Source organism: Sinohyriopsis cumingii, chromosome 12 (assembly GCF_028554795.1).
Source record: "Sinohyriopsis cumingii isolate HCF-2022 chromosome 12, ASM2855479v2, whole genome shotgun sequence".
Taxonomy (NCBI): Eukaryota; Metazoa; Mollusca; class Bivalvia; order Unionida; family Unionidae; genus Sinohyriopsis; species Sinohyriopsis cumingii.
Window position 1 is genome coordinate 9,512,105 of NC_142972.1, and position 27,716 is coordinate 9,539,820.

At 34.3% G+C, this 27,716-nt stretch overlaps 2 protein-coding genes across 5 annotated transcripts in view; one reads left to right on the plus strand and one right to left on the minus strand.

Moving 5' to 3' along the window:
- Positions 1 to 3,492, plus strand: part of LOC149785987 (CAAX prenyl protease 1 homolog) — a 58,052-nt gene extending 54,560 nt beyond the window's left edge. For all 3 annotated transcript variants that reach the window (XM_089976253.1, XM_089976254.1, XM_089976255.1), the window contains exons 10-11: positions 127 to 267; positions 1,929 to 3,492. In XM_089976253.1, the coding sequence (XP_089832379.1) occupies positions 127 to 267; positions 1,929 to 2,147 (360 nt within the window). In that variant the 3' untranslated portion in view covers positions 2,148 to 3,492. The remainder of the gene's footprint in view (positions 1 to 126; positions 268 to 1,928) is intronic.
- Positions 3,493 to 13,769: 10,277 nt separating this feature from the next.
- Positions 13,770 to 27,716, minus strand: part of LOC149785988 (proteasome assembly chaperone 1-like) — a 36,124-nt gene continuing 22,177 nt past the window's right edge. For both annotated transcript variants that reach the window (XM_089976261.1, XM_089976260.1), the window contains exons 3-6: positions 27,019 to 27,230; positions 24,238 to 24,436; positions 23,093 to 23,229; positions 13,770 to 14,154 (exon numbers count right to left, since the gene is read on the minus strand). In XM_089976261.1, coding sequence (XP_089832387.1) covers positions 14,074 to 14,154; positions 23,093 to 23,229; positions 24,238 to 24,436; positions 27,019 to 27,230 — 629 coding nt within the window. In that variant the 3' untranslated portion in view covers positions 13,770 to 14,073. The remainder of the gene's footprint in view (positions 14,155 to 23,092; positions 23,230 to 24,237; positions 24,437 to 27,018; positions 27,231 to 27,716) is intronic.

The window sequence follows — 27,716 nt, forward strand, 5'->3', positions numbered from 1 at the left end:
GGTTCTGTTCATGCACTTTGGACCTTTTGGATAAATATGTGGTTTATTCTTTGAACTCATTCTTGTAGTGATGTCAACAGGCTCCTTACATGACCCTTTGCTTTAATATGTGTTTGTTTTCCACAGGTGAACACATTCCTCTGTTTTTCTGTGTTCTCCTTGCTGATCCATAAGCAGGTGTTGTTCACGGCCTTTGGTTTTTCCAGTCAACCTACCCTGATAGGCCTCATTATCATCTTCCAGTTTGTCTTCTCCCCTTACAATGAGGTAAGACCTTTCTTAATGTTTCAGTATTTGTTTTAGGTATAGCAGGCATGTGCAATCTATGACCAACGACCCGGCATTATCTACTTATTTACACGATAGGGGGTGACTTTAAAAATCACTTGTCCAGCCTGCACCCTGAAGAAAGTTGCACATGCCTGATCGATAGCATGTACCCAGCTGTCAGAAATGTAGATCTGCTGTTACATACTGTCTGTCAGGTCAGAGTCTGTGCTACTTATTTTTTGTTTGAATGATATTGAACCTGATCTGCCAGCATATAATAACCCACCAGGTCAGTCTGTGTCACTTATCATTTAATTAGTATTGATTTAATATTAATCCTTATTTGCCAGAACATATCCACCAGGTCCGCCTGTGTCACTTATCATTTAACTAGTAACGAACAATATTAAACCTCATTTGCTAGCATATTAGCATTGGTAAATTTGGGTCTGTGCTATTTGCCGTTTACATGAGTAAATATGGTACTTGTTTTGTCATTTCAACTTTAAGAACAGATGGCAGTAGCAACATTCACAGTTCTTAGATACACTGAAGTTTTTTAAAACTTCTCTCATCTCCATGACCCATGGATAATTGATCCACCTCAACCCATGGCATATTTAACCAGCTGAAATGGGGTTATGAGTAAATGACCTTTTTCAGACAAGAGGGTCCTTGCTGATGGAAAGCAAAATCAATTAACCATTGAGAGAGTATGTCATGTGACCTGTTATGTATACAATAAGGCAAGTCCGATAAAGTCTTTAACTCAGAATTAGAAGTTACTTAAAATGTCTAAATCGTAGCTACTTACGTGGGACATGTATCATTGTGTGTGTATGGAGCCTGCTGTGATTATTCCCAACAATCTCCCTCTTTAATTGGAAAAAGGAATCAGATTGGATCATTTTATTTCAGCTGCATCCAATCAGATAGTGGTACAGTTGATTCAGTCCAGCTAGCTAAATATGACAAGGGTTGATGGCTGGCAAAGATGAACTTACTTAAACTGGCAGTTTCTTTAACCCAGCCAGCTTTTGCAGACTTGTGATTTATATTGCTCCAAATAAAGCTCTTCTTATGCAAATAAAACCTCTACTTACTGGCCACCTCTATAAATCAGCCAAAATATTTGGTCCGAACAGTGTCTAGTTTGGTGAAGTTTCCCTTTTATAAGAAGCAGCTGGTCAGTGCAGGTATTATCAAGTTAAAAGTACTTTTCAAATTGCAGCTTATTCCCTTTATTTGCTTTATTATTACTAATTTATAAAGTGTATCTATAGTTGCAATTTAATTAACTGGTTAGAGTGTCCACCTATGATGTGGGAGGTCACGGGTTAGAACCCCGGCCGAGTCATGCTAAAGACTTATAAAAATGGTACTAAAAGCTGCCTTGCTTGGCATTCAGCATTAAGAGGTTAGTGTTAGAACTGGTCAGCCTGGTGTCAGGATAACGTGTCTGGGTGAGACATGATGCTACATGTCTGCAGCATGATGCCCCAGTGTTAGACATGACTATAAACTGTTACGCTGCAGACATTGTAGCAATATGACTGAAAAATTGTTAAAGCTACTTTAAAAATCCATCTCTCACACACACACACTTTAATTATTTAGTATTATTTACAGCATTATTGTTCCTCTGATATATATTTCAGATCTTGTCTTTTTGTGTGACTGTGTTGTCTCGGATGTTCGAGTTCCAGGCTGACAATTTTGCAAAGTCTCTTCATAAGGCTGCTTATCTTCGATCTGCCCTTATCAAGCTGAATAAGGACAACCTTGGCTTCCCAGTGACAGACAAGTTATACTCAACTTGGCATTTTTCACACCCACCCCTCCTTGAAAGGCTTCAAGGGCTGGAAAAGGCGGATTAGAGTTTCAGTATGCATTAAGGAAGAATCTGTCAGTTTCTTATCTGAAAAATTATTTTCTAGTCCTTTGAAAATATTTAATCTTGTTCAGAAATTTTTCTTTTGTAATTAACCTTCAGTATTTGGGAATATATATACACTGAAGATTTGACCTGACGAGGACATGCTGTATAATGGACATTTTATTTTGTACACTCTATCAATTATGTTAGGCCTTTTCCTTCAATTCAAAATGTAAACACATACATGTTTACAATTTTACTTAATCCTATAGCATGTAGAATAGAAACACACACCTAAAAAATATAAACATCAATTTTTATTGCAGTTTTGTACAAATTTATGGCAAGAAAATAAACAGTTATGCATTACTCCGTTACTCGGGAGTAGAAAGCTCGTTAAGAAAACTTTGGGTTCGGCAAATTATACCTTTCTTGCTTGTTTCTCCAGGTTAATCTCCAGGGTAATGGCTTAAGTGAAGATTTAAGAAAATTAAAGTTTTGAATTAAAAGCCATGAAACTGCTCCAGTACATGAACTTCATAAAGTGTAAAATTTGTGTCTTTTGTGTGATGTATATTTAACATGCATAATAAGTGTTGCTGCTGTACAATACATTTCAACTCTGATTCAGCATCCGGACTTTTCACTTTGATACCAATGATTTAGATCAAGTAAAATTCAGGATATATCAGCGTTACTATTTCCTTCACAAGTGAGTTTATTCTAAATTGCTGATTGCAAATGTAGTTGTAACTTCTTATGTTCAAGGTTTTCATCTTGGATAATTTTATGACATTGAAAAGCTTCATTCATGGGGTAACATGATGACAATAAACATGAAATGTATACTTTTCTTATTTTGTTTTCTTTTTTGTAAGTTGATGAAAAATTCTTAGATTTCTGTTGTAATTTACACTATACAAAATAGGTTGCAGACATGATTTATTTGGTTTATTAGATTGAATTTTATAACATTATCAGAAAAGACATTATTTTCAGTGTCTACTGATGAAAATAAAGATGTACAGGAATTTCATAACTTTGACATGTCCATCTGTAAGGCAAGCTGAGTAAAGGATGGACCTTTCATCAGAATTTGATGTCAATTTATAGAGTGGCTTTCTTTAAAGGGCCTAATTGATGTCAGACCGAGTTTTATGCCTGCACTGTGAGAACAGAAAGGTCTAATTGTTTTCTGCTGACTATCTTCTGTACATCCATTCCAAATTCATTTTAGCATTATAGCACAAAAACTTTTTTGAGTCATGAAATTTGTAGACACTTTATCATGGTTGTATGTAAATGATATGTTACAAAATTTCAGTACATTAAAGCAATTTTTCAAACTTTTGGTCTTTTTTGGATTTCACATCTTTAAAAAAAATACTTATAGTACAATTATAAAACCTTTAAGCACAATTAAGCAAAAGCTAGATGTAATTGGCCCAATTAGACTGTCAATGCTATATGTGTAATTGGCCTGATTAGACTGTCAACACTATATGTAATTGGCCTGATTAGACTGTCAATGCTATATATAATTGGCCTGATTAGACTGTCAATGCTATATGTAATTGGCCTGATTAGACTGTCAACACTATATGTAATTGGCCTGATTAGACTGTCAATGCTATATGTAATTGGCCTGATTAGACTGTCAGTGCTATATGTAATTGGCCTGATTACACTGTCAATGCTATATGTGTAATTGGCCTGATTAGACTGTCAACACTATATGTAATTGGCCTGATTAGACTGTCAACACTATTTGTAATTGGCCTGATTAGACTGTCAAATCTATATGTAATTGGCCTGATTAGACTGTCAGACCATTTCAGCAATTATTTTTTACACACAAGTTGAAACTTTTAGGACGTGGGCTTTTTTGACAAAAACAAAAACCATGGAAGCCAATAGCGAGTTATCATTACTACCTAGATGGCACCACCACTATTGGTCCATCAATCGGATTACCTCTATAGTTACCTTCAATAGATAAACAAAGAAAATACTTCTTAGATTGATTTATGAGGTTAAACTTTCTTTAATTATGCTGAGTATGTGTTGCTGTGTGCCTTGGTATTATTAAACGACAGAAAAACAAGGAGTAGATGTTAAATAATGTTTCTATCCAAATAATTTAAAATTTTAACAAATCACTTAACTTGTACAGGGTCGAAATTGCCATTAAAAATAACTTTAATTTCTTTATGTTGTATAATTTTAGGACTGGTGTTATTTCAAAACACGCATAAATGCTATTCATCCAAAAGACGTGTATATTATTTGCATGCTGTTGTGGTTTTAAAAGGATGTGTTGGAAATAAACGTAATTTAAACGTTTAATCTTTAGTCCTTGTATTTAAATTCAAAACATTTTGGCTGTGCAATGATGATTGTTTACTTTAAATATGGCTTATACAAATATTTGTCAAGAAATTCCAATTTGAAATATGATTTAGCTAACTTGTTGCCATCTGTTCAGTCCATTTCCTGAATATTCACTCGAACACTTCCTTGACTGAATTGCGAGGTTAAAATTTCTTTAATTATGCTGAGTATGTGTTATTGTGTGCCTGGGTATGTGTTATTGTGTGCCTGGGTATGTGTTATTGTGTGCCTGGATGTGTGTTATTGTGTGCCTGGGTATGTGTTATTGTGTGCCTGGGTTGTATCAGATGAGAGAAAAATTAGTAAAAGAATGATAGGTGTAGCCAAAACATTTCAAAATGAAGAACTCGGTAAATACTTGTGATTAATTTATTGATTTATATTTGATTGGGAGTATAATGTACACATCTGTATAAAAATATATAAAAAATTAATAAAGGAGCACAATGAGAAATCACTTCGTTTGCATGTAAAATATTCAGCTCTTTTAATGTTGAAGCCCAACAGAAGTAAACAGGACACATGTACATTCAGAGAGTAAAAATATGTTTCAAATCTTTAATATTTCACTCTGTGGAGATAAAATTACACTTTCTTTATATAAAAAATCCCTTTGGCCATTGTATAATGGTTTTAACATACCGACCTTTCAACCAGCTCATTCTTTTGTCCCCAAATCCTTGCATTTCTTTTCCTTATTTCTTCTCTCAACTGAGGAATGGTTAGTAAATAAATTTTTATTCCATTATCAATACCTAAACATGCCTTGAAACATACATTTATATCTTTGTGTTTATCAGCTGATTCCATTATCAATACCTAAGCATGCTTTGAAACATACATGTATATCTTTGTGTTTATCAGCTGATTCCATTATCATAACCTAAACATGCCTTTGAAGCATACATTTATATCTTTGTGTTTATCAGCTGCACTGCTGAAAAATTTGAAAAGGCAGATATTTGACCACTCGTTCTCATTTAGCAGACATATTTGTATTCATATGGAAATGACCTAATTAGATTTTCAGGCCATTACAGCAGTTTTAAAAAATTTATTTAGACATTTTTTATATAACTTTTTTGACTTGGATGTTTAGTAAAAAATCTTTCAACACCATTAGGCAAAAACTACTGGAAGTAGACAAATACAATTGGTATGTATCTTTATATCAAAATTTGGCAGACATATGTATATGTGAATTTGGTAGGCATACATTTATTTTTACAGATATTTCATCTAAATTTGGTAGCTATATTATATAAATTTTGGTAAACATATCTAAATTTGTTAGGCATATTTATCTAAATGTGGTAGGCATATTCACATCTAAATTTGTTAGGCATATTTATCTAAATGTGGTAGGCATATTTATCTAAATTTTGTAGGCATATATATCTAAATTTGGTAGGCATATTTATCTAAATGTGGCAGGCATATTCATATCTAAATGTGATAGGCATATTTATCTAAATATGGTAGGCATATTTATCTAAATGTGGTAGGCATATTCACATCTAAATTTGTTAGGCATATTTATCTAAATGTGGTAGGCATATTTATCTAAATTTTGTAGGCATATATATCTAAATTTGGTAGGCATATTTATCTAAATGTGGCAGGCATATTCATATCTAAATGTGATAGGCATATTTATCTAAATATGGTAGGCATATTTATCTAAATGTGGTAGGCATATTCATATCTAAATTTGGTAGGCATATTTATCTAAATGTGGTAGGCATATTTATCTAAAAATTTGGTAGGCATATTTATCTAAATGTGGTTGGCATATTCATATCTAAATGTGGTAGGCATATTCATATCTAAATTTGGTAGGCATATTTATCTAAATGTGGTAGGCATATTTATCTAAATTTGGTAGGCATATTTATCTAAATGTGGTAGGCATATTTATCTAAATGTGGTAGGCATATTTATCTAAATGTGGTAGGCATATTCATATCTAAATTTGGTAGGCATATTCATATCTAAATGTGGTAGGCATATTCATATCTAAATTTGGTAGGCATATTTATCTAAATGTGGTAGGCATATTTATCTAAATTTGGTAGGCATATTTATCTAAATTTGGTAGGCATATTTATCTAAATTTGGTAGGCATATTTATCTAAATGTGGTAGGCATATTCATATCTAAATTTGGTAGGCATATTCATATCTAAATGTGGTAGGCATATTCATATCTAAATTTGGTAGGCATATTCATATCTAAATGTGGTAGGCATATTCATATCTAAATTTGGTAGGCATATTTATCGAAATGTGGTAGGCATATTTATCTAAATTTGGTAGGCATATTTATCTAAATGTGGTAGGCATATTCATATCTAAATGTGGTAGGCATATTCATATCTAAATTTGGTTGGCATATTTATTTAAATTTGGTAGGCAAATTTATCTAAATGTGATTGGCATATTTATCTAAATATGGTAGGCATATTTATCTAAATGTGGTTGGCATATTTATCTAAATGTAGGCATATTTATCTAAATGTGGCAGGCATATTCATATCTAAATGTGGTAGGCATATTCATATCTAAATGTGGTAGGCATATTCATATCTAAATTTGGTAGGCATATTTATCTAAATGTGGTAGGCATATTTATCTAAATGTGGTAGGCATATTCATATCTAAATGTGGTAGGCATATTCATATCTAAATTTGGTTGGCATATTTATTTAAATTTGGTAGGCAAATTTATCTAAATGTGATTGGCATATTTATCTAAATATGGTAGGCATATTTATCTACATGTGGTTGGCATATTTATCTAAATGTAGGCATATTTATCTAAATGTGGTAGGCATATTTATATCTAAATTTGGTAGGCATATTTATCTAAATGTGGTCAGCATATTTATCTAAATGTGGTAGGCATATTTATCTAAATTTGATTGGCATATTTGTCTAAATGTGGTCGGCATATTTAACTAAATGTGGTAGGCATATTTATATCTAAATTTGGTAGGCATATTTTTCTAAATGTGGACAGCATATTTATCTAAATGTGGTAGGCATATATATATCTAAATTTGGTAGGCATATTTATCTAAATGTGGTTGGCAAATTCTTATCTAAATTTGGTAGGCATATTTATCTAAATGTGGTAGGCATATTTATCTAAATGTGGTTGGCATATTCATATCTAAATTTGGTAGGCATATTCATATGTAAATTTGGTAGGCATATAAGTAAATGTGGTAGGTATATTTATATCTTTTAGATGGCCAAATTAGATTTTCAAAGTATTTGAGCAGTTTTTAAATTTGTTACATATTTTGAAAATGTTTCGTACTTTTGTAGCAAAAATATTGTTAGCAAATACCACTTTAGATTGACAAAGTTAATTTGGAATTATCATTTGTAGGCATTTTGAATGGCCTGGTTTAATTTTCTGCATTTTTTTCTAATTCTTTAACATTTTTATATTTCTGAAACTTTTACTTTTTGTCATTTTTTTTTTACAAACACAGATCTAGTTTAATATAAGTTTCCATTCCATACTGTGTCTAGAAAGAATTTAAACATGGTCATTTACTATAAATGATGGCAATTTTGAAGCATAACTGGTTATGGCTACTTTATATACACTATCCACCAGCGAGGCTTTAACTTGCATGCAAACATACTGTCACATGCCTTTATAATTCGGCAATTAAAAATTTCATCAGTTTATCAATAGGTTGTATATGTGTGCATGAGAGAAAAGAAAATCCATAAAATGAAGAATTTCAACGTATTGAGACAAAAATAGAAGTAAACTGTGACCCGTGTATTGCATGCTCCATGTATATTTGGCTTATTCAGACTTGTTTATATAATAGGGGATGGCTGATCAAGACTTGTTCAGGGCTGTTCCATTTAAACATACATGCTCCCCAGGGAAGGCAGTTATATATGACAGGTGACTTTGATTTCAGAGAGTTCATATTAAAAAAATAAGAAATTTATAAATTGCATCTATGGGTGAGTACCCCACTTTAAAAGTGCCTTCCTTGGGCCCCATTTATGTTTTAATGGAACAGCCCTCATGTAGTTTATGTAATAAGGGATGGCTTATCCAGACTTGTTCATATGGTTTATATGATAAGGGATGACATCCAGACTTGTTCATATGGTTTATATAATAAGGGATTACATCCAGACTTGTTCATGTAGTTTATATAATAGGGGGTGACTTATCCAGACTTGTTCGTAGTTATATTATAGGGGATGGAGTATCCAAACTTATTCGTACAGTTTATATTGTGATAGTCATATCTGTCCATCAGTCACTACTGCTCTGTCAAGACCAATTGAGGTTGGTTGAATATGTTTGGTATCAAGTTTTAACAAGCTTACAGCAGATGTTTCAAGTCCTGAATACATCCCCTGATGGTGGAATGGGTTGAAGTAAATAACTTGGACAGAAGTATATTGGTCAGGTCTGCAAAAGTATATATATAAGTTAAAATGACAGCTTCCTTCTCCAAATTTATTAACTCACCCACTTGAGATGCTATGGCGTTTGTTACACTTCAGTTTTTATTGTCTGGAGAATATACAAGGTCTTCATACTAAAACACGGGGCCCTGAGTGGTCCAAAGCGCTCTCCGTTACGGATCACTGCCATCTCACCTCTGTCTGCGTGGGTTCGAGTCTAGGAGTTGGCTAATGTGGGTATGTGAGAAAGCTTGCCAGTAGCTTCTCGTGGGTCTGTGGTTCTTCCTGGGGTTTTCCCGGATTCTTCCTCCACCATTAATACTGGCTGCCATGCATAGCCAATCGTGTGCTGAAAAATGGTGTTAAACCCCAAACAACAACAACATATTAAAACAATTCTGTGTGTTAGCAGAGCTGGGGATCATATAGGGCCTTGATACAAAAACAAGTCAGTCTGCCAGCAGAGCTGGACATCATACAGGGCCTTGATACTAAAACAAGTCACTCAGTAAAGATGGAGACCATACAGGGCCTTGATAATACAACAAGACAGTCTGCCAGCAGAGCTAGGGATCATAAAGGGCCTTGATCCTCAAACAAGTCAGTCTGCCAGCAGATCTGGAGATCATACAGGGCCTTGATACTCAAACAAATCAGTCTGCCAGCAAAGATGAAGATCATACAGGGCCTTGATGCTAAAACAAGTCAATATGTTATCAAAGTTTGAGATCAAATAGGGTATTGTTACTAAAACAATTGCATCTTAATTTCTAAACCACATACAGATCTAGAAGGTATGTAGGATTTTTGTTGTTAACTGATCAATAATTATCCTTAGATTGTTTTTTTGATAACCTATTAGAGAAAGAAGGTAAATTATTAATATGATGCTTAGAATAACTAGGTCAACTTCAATATACTTGTATCATTATTTTTATCAGGATTGCAATGTTTGCCTCTCCATATGTCTGGCATCAATATTCTGGTTAGGGTTTTGCATTTAGGTAAATTTCTCATTCACTTATGGAGTTGTAGAAGTTGGTATTTACATCCATAGCTGCCAACCTTCCAGGCTCACAAGTAGTGAAAATAGGGATAAAATGTCGTAAATTTGGACATGAATTAGTGAAAAATACACTATATCAAGTTCGCAATATAAAACTAAAACACTACAAATATGCAGAAATATTTATTTATCAAGACATGATACTGTGGCAGACTTGAACTTCCTGAACTGTTTGATCGTAAATTTGTTTTCTAAACAGTTCAGACTTCTTGCCTGCTGGTTGATCTTGGTGACTAAAATTGCTGACAGATTTTCTGCAGCTAAGGAGGCCATAAAGTCTGTCTTATTTTTCCCCACTAGAGAAAATACTCTTTCACTGTCACTGTTGCTGTGAGGAATGCACAGGAGCTGCAGCACTTTTGGTTCTTCCACTGGAAAATTTGGAAGCGATTTTCGAGTCCAGGAACATTTGTCAGAACAAACGTTAAGCATGGTCTCCAGCTGATAAAGGTAGATTGTGTTCGACAAGAAAACTCACAAATAATGCTTCAGCGTTGGTAGCCTGCAGGTCTTCCACTGATGGCTTAAAATATTCCAGAGCTGAAATCTGTGACTTTTTAATTTTCCCAACTTAAACGTGTTTTTTGCAACAGATGTGCTTCCTCACATCGTCGCTGCGATGGCACACTGAGTGCAAAAAGCATGATGAATATCAGTGTTTAATGGCAGAATGCACGGCCAATTTTGATATATTCCAAATTAAACTTCACTTTTTGAGTAATACATTTCTTTTTCCTTGGTGGTGAAGACATTTTCAAGATCTTACATGTGACGCTGAACGGTAGCTCAAATCAGTGTTGGTGACGCATGTGCGGAGCAAAATTCCGGTTAGGCCCCAGTTTCTCTCAAAAGCATTTGTAAAACTACTCTTATAGATTAAAATAGGCTAAAATACTTGCTACCGGGCCAACTGTACTAATCGGCTGTAGATCTACTAATATCGTGACCAGCAGTATCGGACCGTTTCGGCAACTGCGAATATCACGACTAGCGCTTAACGGGAAATCAGTTATTTTATTAAAGATTTAAAATAATTGAGGATTGGAGAATTCGTGAATTTTTGGCTTGCGGCGTGAATCCGTGAATCGCTGAAAAAGTCGTGAAATTCACACCAAATTCATGAGGGTTGGCAGCTATGTACATCCATCAATAAATTTCAGTACAAATTGGGTAACTATGATGTACATTCAGGTGGTTTCTGGTTAATTTTGGTATTTAGCTCATTTTCTCAGGCATTATTACCAAAGGAAATGCATATCTACATTATGAGTACTTCTATAACTGTCACTAAAACTAGGTCACTGTGATCTATATGTTATGACTCTGGTGTTAAAGTATGTAACTGAAAGAAGCAAAGCCAATAAGTTTTGTAAAATCAAAAGATAAATTTACTTCTTTAAATTTAAAACTGAAAATTTAAGAGGTATTGTGAATTAAATCCCAAATAATCCTAAATGTTCTATCACAAGTGCAAAAATATTAAACGTTCCGAATGAATTCCAATAATCTTGACCTGTCCTAATGCACTGCAATGTTATTATCCAGAATGCCTTTAAATGAGCCCTCACTACTCAAGTAGTGTTTAGGTCCAAGAAGTCAATGAACACTTTGTAATTATAATAAATAATTTAAATAATTCCTGTCAAATTATACGTGAACACAACAGTAAATGATTCCACAGACTAAACTTAAAACAGGAATGAAGATTTTGGTTACAAGAACCTCTTAATGTACATAACCACTTGACTTGTCTCATATTTTCCAAAACAATGGAGAATTTTGAAATAATGTGAACCAGTTCACTTCCATAAACAACTTTCTGATTTTGAGGTTACCAGAAATACTCAGTTATTAACCCCTTTTCAGGAGAAAGAAGTAGATAATTATTTTCCTCATTTTGAGAAACTTGCTCTGTCCTTATTCTGTTACTTTATTTTTTAACTTGTGGAATCAAGAAATAGTTTGTTTTTTTACCCAAAATGTGCACATAGAGATATTTTGGATTTCTTGAAAATTTTATCAAAAGTTTGATTTCTAAAACTTTTGCCAGCGTGAGATTTAGAAGTACTTTATTGTAACTGATGTCTAATGATTTCTTGGCCATTTAAAATTTTATATGAAACTGATGTCTAATGATTTCTTGATCATTTAAAATTTCATATGAAACTGATGGCTAATGATTTCTTGGCCATTTAAAATCTCATGAAACTGATGGCTAATGATTTCTTGGCCATTTAAAATCTCATGAAACAGATGGCTAATGATTTCTTGGCCATTTAAAATTTCAGCAATTTTCTTGGTGTGAAGAAAGTATTTATCTATATTTTCTTAAAGGGGGCACTAACCTAATATTTCTGGGTAACAACAACACCTGAACTTTTGTGTAAAAGGGTGTGTGTGCACTCCACCTGGTGGTTCTAATTCGTTTCATCTATGTTGCATTTCCCTTTTTTCTCTTTGCATCTGCATTTGCTTGTCTCTCTCTTTGCATTTCTTATGCTTCTCATCCATCTTCTTTTTCTCATAGCCTTTGTATGTCTATTTTCTCTCTCTTTTCATTTGTTCCTCCACCCCCCAATTTGAATCATTTCTTTTCGAAGCTGAAGCTTTCTTAACTCCAATTTCATCGGGGGTTTTTTATAACTGTAATTAACTTTCAAAACCACAGACTTAATAATAAAGCACTATCCTCCAAAATGTTATTTCCCCTCAAATATCGAACCAAAATATTCTTTATCTCTTTTTTTGGGGGTCAAAGATCCTTTTGCTTCCAATAGATCATAATGCCTGGCAAACTCAAGCAACTTGTCCTTTTTAAAACTCTAATCCCTCCTGGTTAGGATTTAAACAAAGTTTTAAAACTCTAATCCCCCCTTGTTAGGATTTAAACAAAGTTTTAAAACTCTAATCCCCCTTGTTAGGATTTAAACAAAGTTTTAAAACTCTAATTCCTCCTTGTTAGGATTTAAACAAAGTTCTCCTCTTTAGATGACATTGTTAAAGCTTGCAGGTTTCACCAAAGATTTCTCAAATATGTGAAGTTAAAATCTTGCACCAAAAAAAATCTATTTAAATTTTAAAGACTATTTTTATGTCTAAAATATTTTAAAGAAATTCAGATCCGACAAGCCCTCAATTTCTATTTTTGGCTCTATGGTATAAACTAAGTAACAGAAAGGAGCAAAGCCAACATATTTAGTAAAGTTTAATTTCTTTTTATTTCTCTAAGTTACATAGTGAAAATTTAAGATTAACTTGCAGTATTGTGAATTAAATCCTAAATGTTCTTTCAAAATTCCAAATGTTTAGAATGTTCAATACTGAAGATGTAGCAATAGTTTTGAATGTGCTAATGTGTCAAGTGATGGTAGGGAACAGATGGATTGATGGACATTATAACATAAGCTATTTACAAAGTTTGGTAATGGTAGATAATTGAAAACTTACGATATTGTGTGCAAACTGAATAGGGAACAGATGGATTGACGGACATCATAAAACTATATGCATCAGTTTATGGCAGACATATTAAAACTGATTGTATGTATAAATGATTTGAAAAATAAAATAAATGATACAGCTATTGTTGTGAATGTATTTCATATTTTACAACTTCTCTGAAATACATAGAGAATTGTTTGGTAAAATCTTTCTTTGTCAACAACATAGTACATATGAATATCAATATATAAGGTCTGAAAAAATAAGTAGACACAAATTCAATGTAAAATTTATATGCATGGTTTAAAGAGATTATGAAATGAAAAGACCAATCAATGGATTGGTTATAGCTTATGAACTTTAAAGCTCATGAACAATAACAAAAAAGTTTTTTGAAATATTAGGTGAATTAATCCAAATGTTTCTCATACAAATATATACACAGAAGAACATGAAAGTGTGTTTAATATTTCTCATATTACAAAATACATTTCTCGATCCCAAATCAAACTTTCATTACGAAAATAAGCAAGAAACAAATGTGCTAGCAATGTTTTTAGGAATCATGTTCATGCTTGCCATCATAAATACAACATATTCTGGGCTGCATGGAGTTCCACCAATTTTAACAGTGTTTCATCTGCTTTTGGATTTGGATTGGTCTGTAATGAGAAAACAAATTTATTTTATAGCAAATTCATCAACTACACCACCGTATCTCATTACATTAAGGACAACTTACTCTGCTATCTCTGAATCCAACCCTCCTGGAAAGACATCTATACCTATATTACGTAGACAAAGGGAAACAACTCTTACAAGTTAACTCTCCTTCCAACCTGTTTGGTAGCTACCTTTGTACCCAGATGTATTTTAACCATTTAAAATTTAAAGGATGCTTACAGTGCAGGGTGAGAGGGATTATTTGTAATGTGATCAGGTAAGCACTATCGCAGAAACATAATTTAGAAAATTTATACACATGCAAGGGAGATTCCTGTGGGATTCCGCACTTAATTATTGTCTCACCGTTTAAGTTTTGCAAGCAAATTCAGTGAAAGTGGTCAATACTGCCTAGTGTTGAGCTGTTCTGTCATGTTTGATGAGGTTCAGTTCTCTCCTTTGCCAAACCATGTAACACAGACAGAAGCTGTTTTTGTGCACCATCCTACTGACTCCACTATGTCACAAATTGGCATGTTATGTTTGAATGTCAGGTTTAATGGAAACTGCTCATATTTCATGAGCCACGATTTTCATGAAGCATGCCTGGTCCTGAGAGAGTTCAGTGAATGTTGATTCTACTACTCCCTTTAACCAAGCATCTGGCACCTGTGGTATTATGCCTTGTTTTCCAGACTTGTGAGTCAAATAAGCCTGGTTCGCTCATTTCAGATGCTCTCCATTTGCGTCAGAAAAATAAGTATCGGATCCTGGAATTTCACATCTCTCAATGTATCAATCAAGGATAGAGCACAAATAATTATTTGCTGATTGCCTAGCAATGGCAACCTGTTTTGGGGTCATTAAAGCAACTAATTTGTCTGGATGGAACTATGAGCACTATCAGAAAGCAAGTCTTTATATGATAGCTGATTGATTGTTGAGGATAATGGGGACTAGAACTTTTGAGTTGATCCCTGGAGAGATTCCATTTTTGGAAATAACATGAGACCTGGATAAATTAAATTGGACAGCAGGTCTGGAAGGTCCTCGTATTGTCCATGATGTCAGAATGAGTCTATGATCATTAATATGAATCCCTTTATAGGGCTACCTACTTGTCTTCAACAAGAAAGAGAAAGAAGTTAGCAAGGAATGGTGGTCCGATGTTTGTACCAAGATTTAAATGACATTTTTAAATGGTTTTGCACTGCACATGCCAACAACACCACACTTGCATTTCACACTGAAGAATCAGGAACCATCAATATATGTTCATTTGATACAAGTTTTAAGACAAGAAGAACCGTTTAATAATTAATCTTACTTTTAAATGAAGCTATTAAAGGCTATGAAGTTACATGAAGCTTTCTTACTACATGCATATACTTCTCACAAATACAGTCCCCTTCTGGAAAGGCCACCCATCTTATAAAGCCACTTTCCTGGTACAGAATGAGTGGCCATATATTCAAGTCATTATCACTGTAATTGTATATCACATGTTTATGTGGCAGTTTGATAACAGTCAGAATGGCATACAGCGACTGATAAATGTCATAAGATTATGCATACACACAAGTCAAACTCCAGCTTGGTCAGTCCAAATGGCTCACCGTCCATCCTTTGATAGGAGTCAAATAGTACGCCTTCACATCCAGCAAGAATGCTCTTCTATACATGATACTGTACGTTCACACATCACAGGTGGAGACAAGTTTTACTCACCATCCTCACTGGCAGAGTGATATTTGACTTGCAGAGATGCTGCCAGGATTTTCTTAAGAGGGAGATGTCCCCCACACCTACCTCCAGATGGGGGGGGGGTTTAAGGGAGGCTGATAGGTGACAACATTATGCATACCCAGTTTAAGACAAGCATTAATTACTTTACATAACTTCTTTAACAACAAATATATAAATTATCAGCAACCTAATTTAGTCTGGTAAATATTCTTCCCTGCTGCTTATTACTTCACTCCTTCAAGGCCTCTGAAAATGGAAAATGGTCTATATAACCTCCTTTTATCTCAATAATCATCAGTTTATGTCACTGTTTGTGACGTTAACCTATTCCTCACAGCACACAGAAGTGTAAATCCTGCAGTTTGTAATGGGAGAACAAATGCAATTTTGGCCAAATTAAACAAATTAAGGAACTGGTCTTCACGATGTTTGGAAATAATTTTTCACAACTATATAATGTTGTTGCTTGGATACCTCTGTTGTAGGATCACATTTTTTGTAAGATTGTATTCAGCCAAGGTTGCAACACCATCAAGGCTTAACACCATCAAGGAGAGCTTTACTGACTTCATTACCAATTTTCTTTTCCTCTCCAAAATGTTTTATCTTAATTTTAGTTAGGCCATAATCAAACTAGAATATTTTGCAACTGGCAGGCTGTCATAGGCAATGTAATAAGCAGTTCACATGGCAAAAATGATGGCATCACTTTTTTCCACCGATTTTTAAACTGTGCTTACTACTGCAGACTGTAATTTTTTTTGCATTATACTTTCTGAAATGCTTGGACATGATCTACAGATTCCACATGCCATGCCAAAGTTGATATTTGAAAATCAGTGCAACCATTTTGTAGGTATTCAACCGTCTTTGAATTTTGGTTCCTTTTTTTCTCTTTATCGTAGCCTCTAGGTTCTCCTTCCACATACCCTGTGCAAGGGGTACATACTATTTCCATGTCATCAATTCATGCAACATCTTTGGTTCACGTCTGAACAGGAGAGCTTTCTTCTTGCTCTAAAGTATCGGCTTTAGCAGACCATCTTATTGTAAAGAAATCAGATATATTCTGTTCTGATATTCATAAAATGTGCTGCTTGTTATGCTCCATGAATTTCTGTTATTTTTTATTCTAATAGTAGACAATTAAATCGGAACCCCGTTTTTAGTTTCTGTAAAACCTGCAGCAGATCTCAATCATACAGATGCTTGTATTCAAACCCTAAATCTACATTAGTATAGTTTCATTAAGATCAATGGCAAAATGGATGATAAAGACTTAATCTGACAAACCTTTACCTTGACTTTTTGTTTTTGAAACAAAAAAAAACACTGTGGGTACAACAATTTGTGAGAACTGCAAATAATTTGTGATCTTTCCCCCAAAAGTGTTTTGAAGCTGAATGACTAGAGATCATCACTGTGAGAAGCCTGCAATCCCACACCCTGGCAGCATCTCTGGATTCTCACATCTCATGAGCAGAGCTAAAGGCTTATCCCCAGTGGGGATCTGATTAAATTCTTCATGTTCCATTGTCAATAATCTTAACAAAGCCTTATAAATTAAAGAGATCATGCACAATTTATGATCTGGCATTGTTTTCCATAACTTTGAGGGGGAGGAGGACATGTTGACATCAGACTCAGACATGGGGCATAAACTCAACACTTCATACTGAGATCAAATTGTAGCCCTTAAGTTGTCACACAAAATTAGACCATGTATTCTTGGACAACATGGGACACACTTTACAGGTCTGTTGAAGAGCATAAGGTACAAATAAGGCATGTTTCATGGATGTCCTCAATGACTTTGAATAGCTTGCATTTAGTGCACTTTGGTGTCATCTCTGTAATGTCTTGCAAGTCTATGGTATTCAACTACATCACAGAAAGAAGCAAAACCAGTAAGTTTAGTAAATTTCAAAGACACAGTATTGTGAATTAAATCCCAAATAATCCTAAATGTTCTATCACAAGTCCAAAAGTAAAGACTGTTCTGAATAAATTTCAATAATCTTGAATGTGCTGATGTACCAACAGGATACTTTGTTTACATCCTCTATATTTTTTACAAACTGTCACCTGACCCATGACACAACAGAATGCCCTTCATGTGAGTCACTTCTAATGGGAAAATTCCAAAATATTGTCAACAAGTTTGCTTCCAGAACATTCTTAGGTCATAATCAAGGCTAGGTCCATACCTGTCTACACTTTCATGGCTCTATCAGTAGTCCAAAAGCAGACTGTCTGTAGTTTTTGGCAGCTATCAGTAGTATATCTATAAAGCTAACAGTACAAAAATAAAAAAAAACCTTCATCCAGAAATACATTTGTTATCTTTAATGACAAGTATAAAATAATTATGTTTCTTTTTACAAAGAAAAGAAATGACTTGTCCTAAAACCAGTATCACTCGACTTTTTCTAACTATATTCTTATATAGTTCACCTTCCCCGCTGCAATTTTGTTGTCAGGAAACATTTAGATTAAATCCTGTTTTAACGAATCAGCTGTTTTCAACAGCAAGTTTAACTTGGCCAATAGCTTAATTATCATCACTTCAGCAATGATAATGTACATTTCCTCACTTTGGGACACTGAATTATCATCACTTCAGGATTGATAATGTACATTTCCTCACTTTCGGACACTGAATTATCATCACTTCAGCAATGATAATGTACATTTCCTCACTTTGGGACACTGAATTATCATCACTTCAGCAATGATAATGTACATTTCCTCACTTTGGGACACTGAATTATCATCACTTCAGCATGGATAATGTACATGTCCTGACGTTGGGACACTGAATTATCATCACTTAGCATTGATAATGTACATTTCCTCACTTTGGGACACTGTGATTTACAGAATGAGGACACAGACTTATTTGAATCTTCTACTGTAGGATTTGCACTCCAGATGTTTTTTTACATCCCTTCTACCACCATGTGCGACACAAAAACCCAATTCACTCACAACAGTGAACATAATGAACTTTTTTGTTAGACTGTTCTAAAAATGGCCAAATATCTGTCTAAATCTTTCAAAACTTCTGGCTAGCACTCAACTTTTTTACTTTTTCCAATTTTCATTTCACAAGACACTGGTCCACCATTTTTAAATACAACTGCCAATTGCTGCCTTCAATGCCTGCAGACAGTTTACCAGTTTGAGCAGGGATCATTGAAAAAGCACTTCTATGACAATGATCAAATAACGAAAATAAGAAAAGTGGAACGAAATGTTAAGAGATATTTTTTTCATTGATTTGTTCATTTTTCGTATTCTAAACAATCCACAGTGAGTACTTTTTGGGCTTCATTCATACAAAATACTGAGAATCCATGGGAGTAAGCAGGTCTGTAGTTCTTAAAATCAAATTCAAGTAAAACGATAATAATAAAGTAGGCCAAAACTCTACCCTAAATCAAGCACACAAAAATAAATAAACATAATAAATGAAGAGAATAAAGATGTGCATACAAAAAATATAAAACAAATGCCAGCCATATTATAAAATTAAGTCAGAAATGCCAAAATCAGCAGCCTGTCAGGTGAAAATGAAAGTTGCCACTCAAAAGTCCAATGTGACAAAAAACAAATGGTAATGTAACGTCAAAATATAAAAAAATTCATTGGATTTTTGTCAAAAAATGTTGCATGCACCATATAAAACATTTTGACTTACAACTGAAAATAAAAGATAGAAGATTAAATGGATTCTATGGAGGATGTATTTATCCAGATACAATGATATATATATATATATATATATATATATATATATATATATATATATATATATATATATATATATATATATATAAAAAGAGAAAGAGTAATTTTTTCATATCTTTATAGGACAGTGGGATTTGGAAGTAGCAGAGAAAGTTATCCCTAATGCACTGTGATCAGGCAATGTATCAGACAAAGAAAAGGTTTTTAAGGTTTAGACACAAATAAGTGTGGCAAGTCATGACAGATCAAATGCTGATACATTTTAATAATATAGTTGCTATGTGGCTTTTTGTAAGAAACAACACAATCATTTATCTAACAGCCTTAGAATAAACCAAATAATCTTAATTAGCGGAATGCTTTCTGTCTGAACATTTCTTCAAATTCTGTAGATTGAAAAAAGTTATTTGAAGGCTTTTTTTTGTTCAATAACAGACGAGCATTATTCAATAAAATAAAAGGCCATAAGACCTGGAGACCGCCTTTCAGATTCAGTCAAATTCTGTTGAATAGTAAATCTGCATCATTTGTATAATCTTTATAGGTCCTGATGCAAAGATAATTTCCGTTAAATTTGGTCCATTCCACACTTTTTAAAGAAGTTCTTTGAAGTTTATTCCATGTTTATAACTGCATATCAAGTATAAATCTGAAAAGCCTTCATGTCAGGATGATGCCTGTCAACTTGATGCCTGTCAACTTGGGTTGAACTCTGTTAAACAGTTTTCAGGACAAGTACTTAAGGGTTTTCCTCATATTAGTTGTGTTATCTGAGGTAAGCAATATTACCGGTATGTGGGTTTACCACTGTATTTTTTTGGGGTGATACACACCATGATACCTTTTCACTGTACTGGTACTTTGTTAGTTTCCATCAGTAAGGAATGTACGGAAATTCCTGAGTAAATCTTACTACTCGTTTCATTATATGAACAGTATGATTTCATTTTTCATGACAAAATAATTCAATTTTTTTTTTGTTGTTGAACAAAACAACCGAATTTGTGACATTAAATTTTTAAATATTGCAAATATAATCATTTGTATGAGCCTTTAATCACATGTCTGATACTTTTCACATATAACAATCTGGTAGCCAGATAGGATGTTATGATAGATATCTGGGCCAAATCCAACTTTTGAAAATATTTAAGATTGAAAAACAAATTGTCATTTTTTAAATTATTTACTAGCATGACATGATGTGTTAAGTATATGTATTCTTTTGTAAGATTGGAAATTGTCCTAAGCTTCTTAGGAGAACAGTTGTTTTCTCAATTTTAAGTAATTTCTCAAGTCCTTTAAATGTTTTCTCATTTGCTATGTGTTTTATGTCTACTGGCCCTCTCTAATAAATTTCTTGCCTGGTGTAGGCATTCCCCTCAAAGTTTCTCTGCTTATTATATCAAGACTTGTATTTCCATCAACAAGCACTCTAATGGAGGTAGCACAATGTCTTTCCGATGGTATGAGCTATAGTGTAACTTTAATCATCCCATTCTAGATTACAACTTGTATAACAATTAACAAGCATATAGCAAACTGATCTAATGCAAGGTACCAACCATTTAAATTGGGGGGGAGCTGCAATTTTGTTTTGAGCTATTTATTTTGTTTTATCTCAAAATAATTAATTTTGTAAAACTATTATAATGGATAAAATAATATGATGTTATTTTCCTACAAATCAGAGCAAGAAATGTTTTTCCTGATGGAAGGAATTTTTTTGAAAAGTGTCAGACTCCTGTCCCATAACTGAAAACTGTTGGTCCCTAATATAATTGTGATATTACCCTGTGGTACATATAGAAGTATGTTCAGAAATACCCTGGTATACCATGGTACATATCGCAGTATGTTCAGAAATTCTCTGGTATACCATGAAATGTATCACAGTATGTTCAGAAATACTCTGGAATATTGTAGTACATATCACTGTACAGTATGTTCAGAAATACCCTGGTATACCATGGTACACATCACAGTATGTTCAGAAAAAACCTGGTATACTTTGGTATGTATCACAGTATGTTCTGAAATACCCTGGTATACCATGGTACACATCACAGTATGTTCAGAAAGCACCTGGTATACCATGGTACACATCACAGTATGTTCAGAAAGCACCTGGTATACCATGGTACACATCACAGTATGTTCTGAAATACCCTGGTATACCATGGTACACATCACAGTATGTTCAGAAAGCACCTGGTATACCATGGTACACATCACAGTATGTTCTGAAATACCCTGGTATACCATGGTACATGTCACAGTATGTTCAGAAAACACCTGGCATATCATGGTACATATTGCAGTATGTTCAGAAAAACCCTGGTATACTGTGGTATGTATCACAGTATGTTCAGAAAACACCTGGTATACCATGGTACACATCACAGTATGTTCTGAAAAAACCTGGTATACTTTGGTATGTATCACAGTATGTTCTGAAATACCCTGGTATACCATGGTACACATCACAGCATGTTCAGAAATACCCTGGTATACCATGGTACACATCACAGTATGTTCAGAAATACCCTGGTATACCATGGTACACATCACAGTATGTTCTGAAATACCCTGGTATACCATGGTACACATCACAGTATGTTCAGAAAGCACCTGGTATACCATGGTACACATCACAGTATGTTCAGAATAAACCTGGTATACTTTGGTATGTATCACAGTATGTTCTGAAATACCCTGGTATACCATGGTACATGTTACAGTATGTTCAGAAAGCACCTGGTATATCATGGTACATATTGCAGTATGTTCAGAAAAACCCTGGCATACCATGGTACATATCACAGTATGTTCTGAAATACCCTGGCATATTGTGGTACATATTGCAGTATGTTCAGAAATACCCTGGTATACTGTGGTACATATTGCAGTATGTTCAGAAATACCCTGGTATACTGTGGTATACTGTTGCAGTATGTTCAGAAAAACCCTGGCATACCATGGTAAATATTGCAGTATGTTCAGAAATACCCTGGTATATTGTGGTACATATTGCAGTATGTTCAGAAATACCCTGGTATACTGTGGCACATATTGCAATATGTTCAGAAATACCCTGGTATACTGTGGTACATATTGCAGTATGTTCAGAAAAACCCTGGGTTATACAGCAGTAACAAATGTGCATGGGACCAAGCTCTAGCAGCTACAAAGAATGCTAGACTGGTATCATGTACTGCATTTATCAAATTAAATCCAATTTTCACATCTATTTACCTTTTTATCTGCAATCAACTCTTCAATATGGAAATAAAAGGTTTTAGACTAGTAATGTAAAATTTCTGATTAACAACATTTTCTTGAATGAAAGAAAAAGAACACAGGCCTGCAATACTGGATTAGGATAACAAAATAATATCATTTTGCAGGGGAAAATAATGTACCCCAACTGACTGAACTTACCAAAACAAAATCTTTGACAGGTGTGTTCTTAAGGAGAGGGAGAAATGCTTTCATTGTGGTCACATCCAGATCAATTCTGTCTGTGTAACAGTTATACAGTATGGCCTTGGCATTCTGTAGCTGGCAGTAGGTTAGCACTGTAACAAACCGACAAAATTAACAAATGATTTCAAATAAATTGTCAAAAATACTGTCTCAAGATTAAAAAACTTAAAATATATGAAATTAAAAATAATTGTATTATTTCCAAACAGAAAACAACACACATTATTGTTATCCATATTAATTAAATTTCAGCTTATCAACAGTACAGTACTCCACCACCACAGCCCACTTATTTATCACATGGCTCTTAACATGGCTAGACCCTGCAAAGAAAGGCACTGATTGATATATATATATATATATATATATATATATATATATATATATATATATATATATATATATATATATATATATAAATATATATATATATTATTTTTGAATTTAAAATATTATTTTATTTGGCAGTCTGTTTCATATCTCAAAACTCTAAAAGTGATAGATTTTTCAGAGCTCTGAATTTCATTCTTCTTTATGGTTTTAATGTGTTCCCCATTGTTCTTAAGAACTTAAAACCTGGAAAATTACATCTCACATGAATCTATTGGATAAGCCTGTAGACCTGAGACACATGAATCTACTGGATAAGCCTGTAGACCTGAGACACATGAATCTATTGGATAAGCCTGTAGATCTGAGACACATGAATATATTGGATAAGCTTGTAAACATGAGACACATGAATCTATTGGATAAGCCTGAAGACCTGAGACACATGAATCTATTGGATAAGCCTGTAGACCTGAGACACATGAATCTATTGGATAAGCCTGTAGACCTGAGACACATGATTCTATTGGATAAGCCTGTAGACCTGAGACACATGAATATATTGGATAAGCCTGTAGACCTGAACCATATTTGCAAGCAGGTGTCTATATTGTAAGGCCAGTAAAAACTGGTAATTTAAGACACAAATTTCAAATTTAAAAAAGGACACAATTAATACAAGACAGACTAGAACTAAAATACAGAAATTATATATGACTGTCTCCAATATACATATATCCAATACACAATTACTACTATGTTATTCTAACACTGAGCCTGGAGTCCTGAGATAATATTGGGCTGTTCCAGATATGGACACAGTGGTGTCATAGGATACTTGGTGGTCCTTAGAGCCCGCATGAAAGGGACAGCCATGTCTGATACTGGGACCTCACTCCTATAGTCACTTGTCATGGAAACAGCCAGAATCAATATGCAGCATTCACTTATATCAATGGCAGAGAACAGCTAAAAAAGATATTATACACTAAGAAATAATTTAGGCTATGTATATATAAAGTGCATTCCTTTAAAAGAAATTTAAACAAACCTTTAATCAACTGCTTCCACTGGTCATTGGTAGAAAGGTTATAATTATTTATCAATATTAATTTATTATTATTGAATAGAAGTATGTCCAACTGCAAACTACAAAGACCCAATCTGCCTTTGCATAATGCACCAGCAGATCTGGGTGTGTGCAGCTTGCTAGAGTAATCAACAGAACAAACAGCACACTTTCTGACCTGCCAGTACTTTATGCAGATCAGGGTCTATGCTTTTTGCAGTTGGACTCGACTTATAAGCAAGCATATAAAGCAAATGAAATCAATTGACCTTAATGAAGTTTAAGGCAAGTTATTTCTAACAAATCATCATCATCATACTGACTGAAAGTGTTTTGCATCTGGATTTGAGTTTTAAGTAAGCTAACCACGAGATAAAAGGAAAAGGACGGAAAAATTTGCAATTATCAATGAATGTTGATCCCTACTAGGTAGACAGCATAAAGTTGGTGTATTCAGAAAATAAACTCAACCTCTATTTTTAGCTCAGCTATACCCAACCTAACTCAATCTCTATGTTTAGCTCAGCTATACCCAACCTAACTCAATCTGTTTTCAATTAAAAACAATTGGAGTTGAAGAGTAAAGAAAGCACCATTTTGTTGGGTTAGGAGAGGGGTTTATAATGAAGATATGTAAACATTATAAGGTACATGATCTATTTGCTATATGTTGAGGAACTGTACGAAATCAACAGGCAACTTTACAGTCACTAGCAAGCCATGCAACAAATTTAACCAACTTATAGAACTTAATTATCCTTTTTTTCTAAAGTATACCAATATCATATTTATCTGGAATTTAGGCAGAGAAATGACTGCATGATTACATCAAAAATTATACTTTGATGAAAGCTTAACTGTGTAGTAATATTCATATCTGACAATGTATTTAACTGTGTAGTAATATTCATATCTGACAATGTATTTAACTTTTCAATTACATACACACAAAAATAGAGAAAGCTAACCTTAAGCTTCAAAAACTATGTCTTTCCTTATACTGCATCATAATTTTGCCACATTTCCTACTAATATCATACCAGGTTCTTATGTGTCATAATTTGAGCCATGAAAATATAGCAAACTTGTCAGAAATTTGGTAAAATGCATATCAGAAATTTCTATTTGAGCACCACTATTTATTTCTTCAGAGAAGTATTGTTTTCATACGTGAAGAACTTTTGAATAATGTGTCTGGAGAGGTTTCCAATATCATCCTTTATATCTGAAGTAAGTTCTAATACTCTAGATATTCCAGGCTAAATCCAAAGAGTTGGCATTTACACATCACACCTAATCTTCCATTAATCTTCCTTATACTAAAGTCAGGTACACTATAGTAAGTACCCTACCACCCCCTGGTTAGCATCAAGCCATCTGTCCCTTGTATCTGCTTTTCCACTGTCAAGTACATCACAATAATGAACCTTATGATTCCTGGTGCTACGGTTAGCACCGAGCCATGTTCAACCAATCAGTCCTTTGTACCTGCTTTCCCACTGTCATGAACTTCACAATAATGAACCTTATGACTCCTGGTACTACGATTAGCACCAAGCTATGTTCAACCAATCAGTCCTTTGTACCTGCTTTCCCACTGTCATGAACGTCACAATAATGAACCTTATGATTCCTGGTGCTACGGTTAGCACCGAGCCATATCCAACCAATCAGTCCTTTGTACCTGCTTTCCCACTGTCATGAATGTCACAATAATGAACCTTATGACTCCTGGTGCTACGGTTAGCACTGAGCCATGTTCAACCAACCAGTCCTTTGTACCTGCTTTCCCACTGTCATGAACGTCACAATAATAAACCTTATGACTCCTGGTGCTACGGTTAGCACCGAACCATGCTCAACCAACCAGTCCTCTGTACCTGCTTTCCCACTGTCATGAACGTCACAATAATGAACCTTATGACTCCTGGTGCTACGGTTAGCACCGAGCCATATCCATCCAATCAGTCCTTTGTACCTGCTTTCCCACTGTCATGAACGTCACAATAATGAACCTTATGACTCCTGGTGCTACGGTTAGCACCGAGCCATATCCAACCAATCAGTCCTTTGTACCTGCTTTCCCACTGTCATTCTGACCTAAGAATGCTAATGCATACAACTGTAGCGATCTTGTTGACTCCTGGTGGCAGAGTTAGCATCAGCCCAGTCCTGCCACCAGTCCCTTAGATCAACTTTCCCAATGACAGTCTGATGTGAGTATAATAATGTACCTTAGTAATTAATAATGTACCTTAGTAATTAATAATGTATATTAGTAATGCCCCTGTTGTCTCCTAGTTGTGACACCAGTTGTTTGTATCAGCTTCCACACTGTCATTGTTATTGAGGTGCAATGATTTAGACCACAGTAATGATGCTGATGCCTCCTAGAGTTAGCATCAAGCAGAGACTACACTTTCCTCCAAGTCCAAGTGGATATGGAAGAAAAGAATACATTATGAACAAATGAATACTGAACCTCATGTACAAAGGAATATGACTGTTCTGCAGGGACATCTGTATTACAAAGAACAGCAAGTATATCAGGCATGCTTTCTGAGTGGTAAACATAACATGTCTTGTCTGTTGGAGACTGCTGTGTCAAGGTATTGATGTCTCCTTCCTTCATTCCGGTGAATAATGCTCCAATTATGCTGAAACTCTCTTGTACAATATATGTCTTCACAAAACCTGCCATGTAAATAATAATAATAATAATAATAATACTGGTCCCCTTATACAATGCAAACCTGTTGCAATCAAAAGGTGGCATTATAAATGGGTAGCTTTCAATGGGAGAATCATCATGTCAGCTAAGTGTACTTGAATTGCATACTTTGGCTAAGTGTACTTGAATTGCATACTTCATTTAAGTGTACTTGAATTGCATACTTTGGCTAAGTGTACTTTAATTGCATACTTTGGCTAAGCAGGGATGGTCCTGGCTTTTAAAAAGCTGTCGCCAAAAAAATCGCCAACCTCAATATTTTGTCACCAATTTTCAAAAAGTGTCGCCAGAACAAGTAGTGTACATTTTTTCAAGTGTTAATTTAATCTATTAATGTAACAGGCAATGAAAATTACAAAAGATGAGTTAGTTAATACTTTAATTACAACAAGCATTAACAAAATGTTACAAAGTGTTACATGAAGGTCCGTCGTGATTTTAGGGCTGCC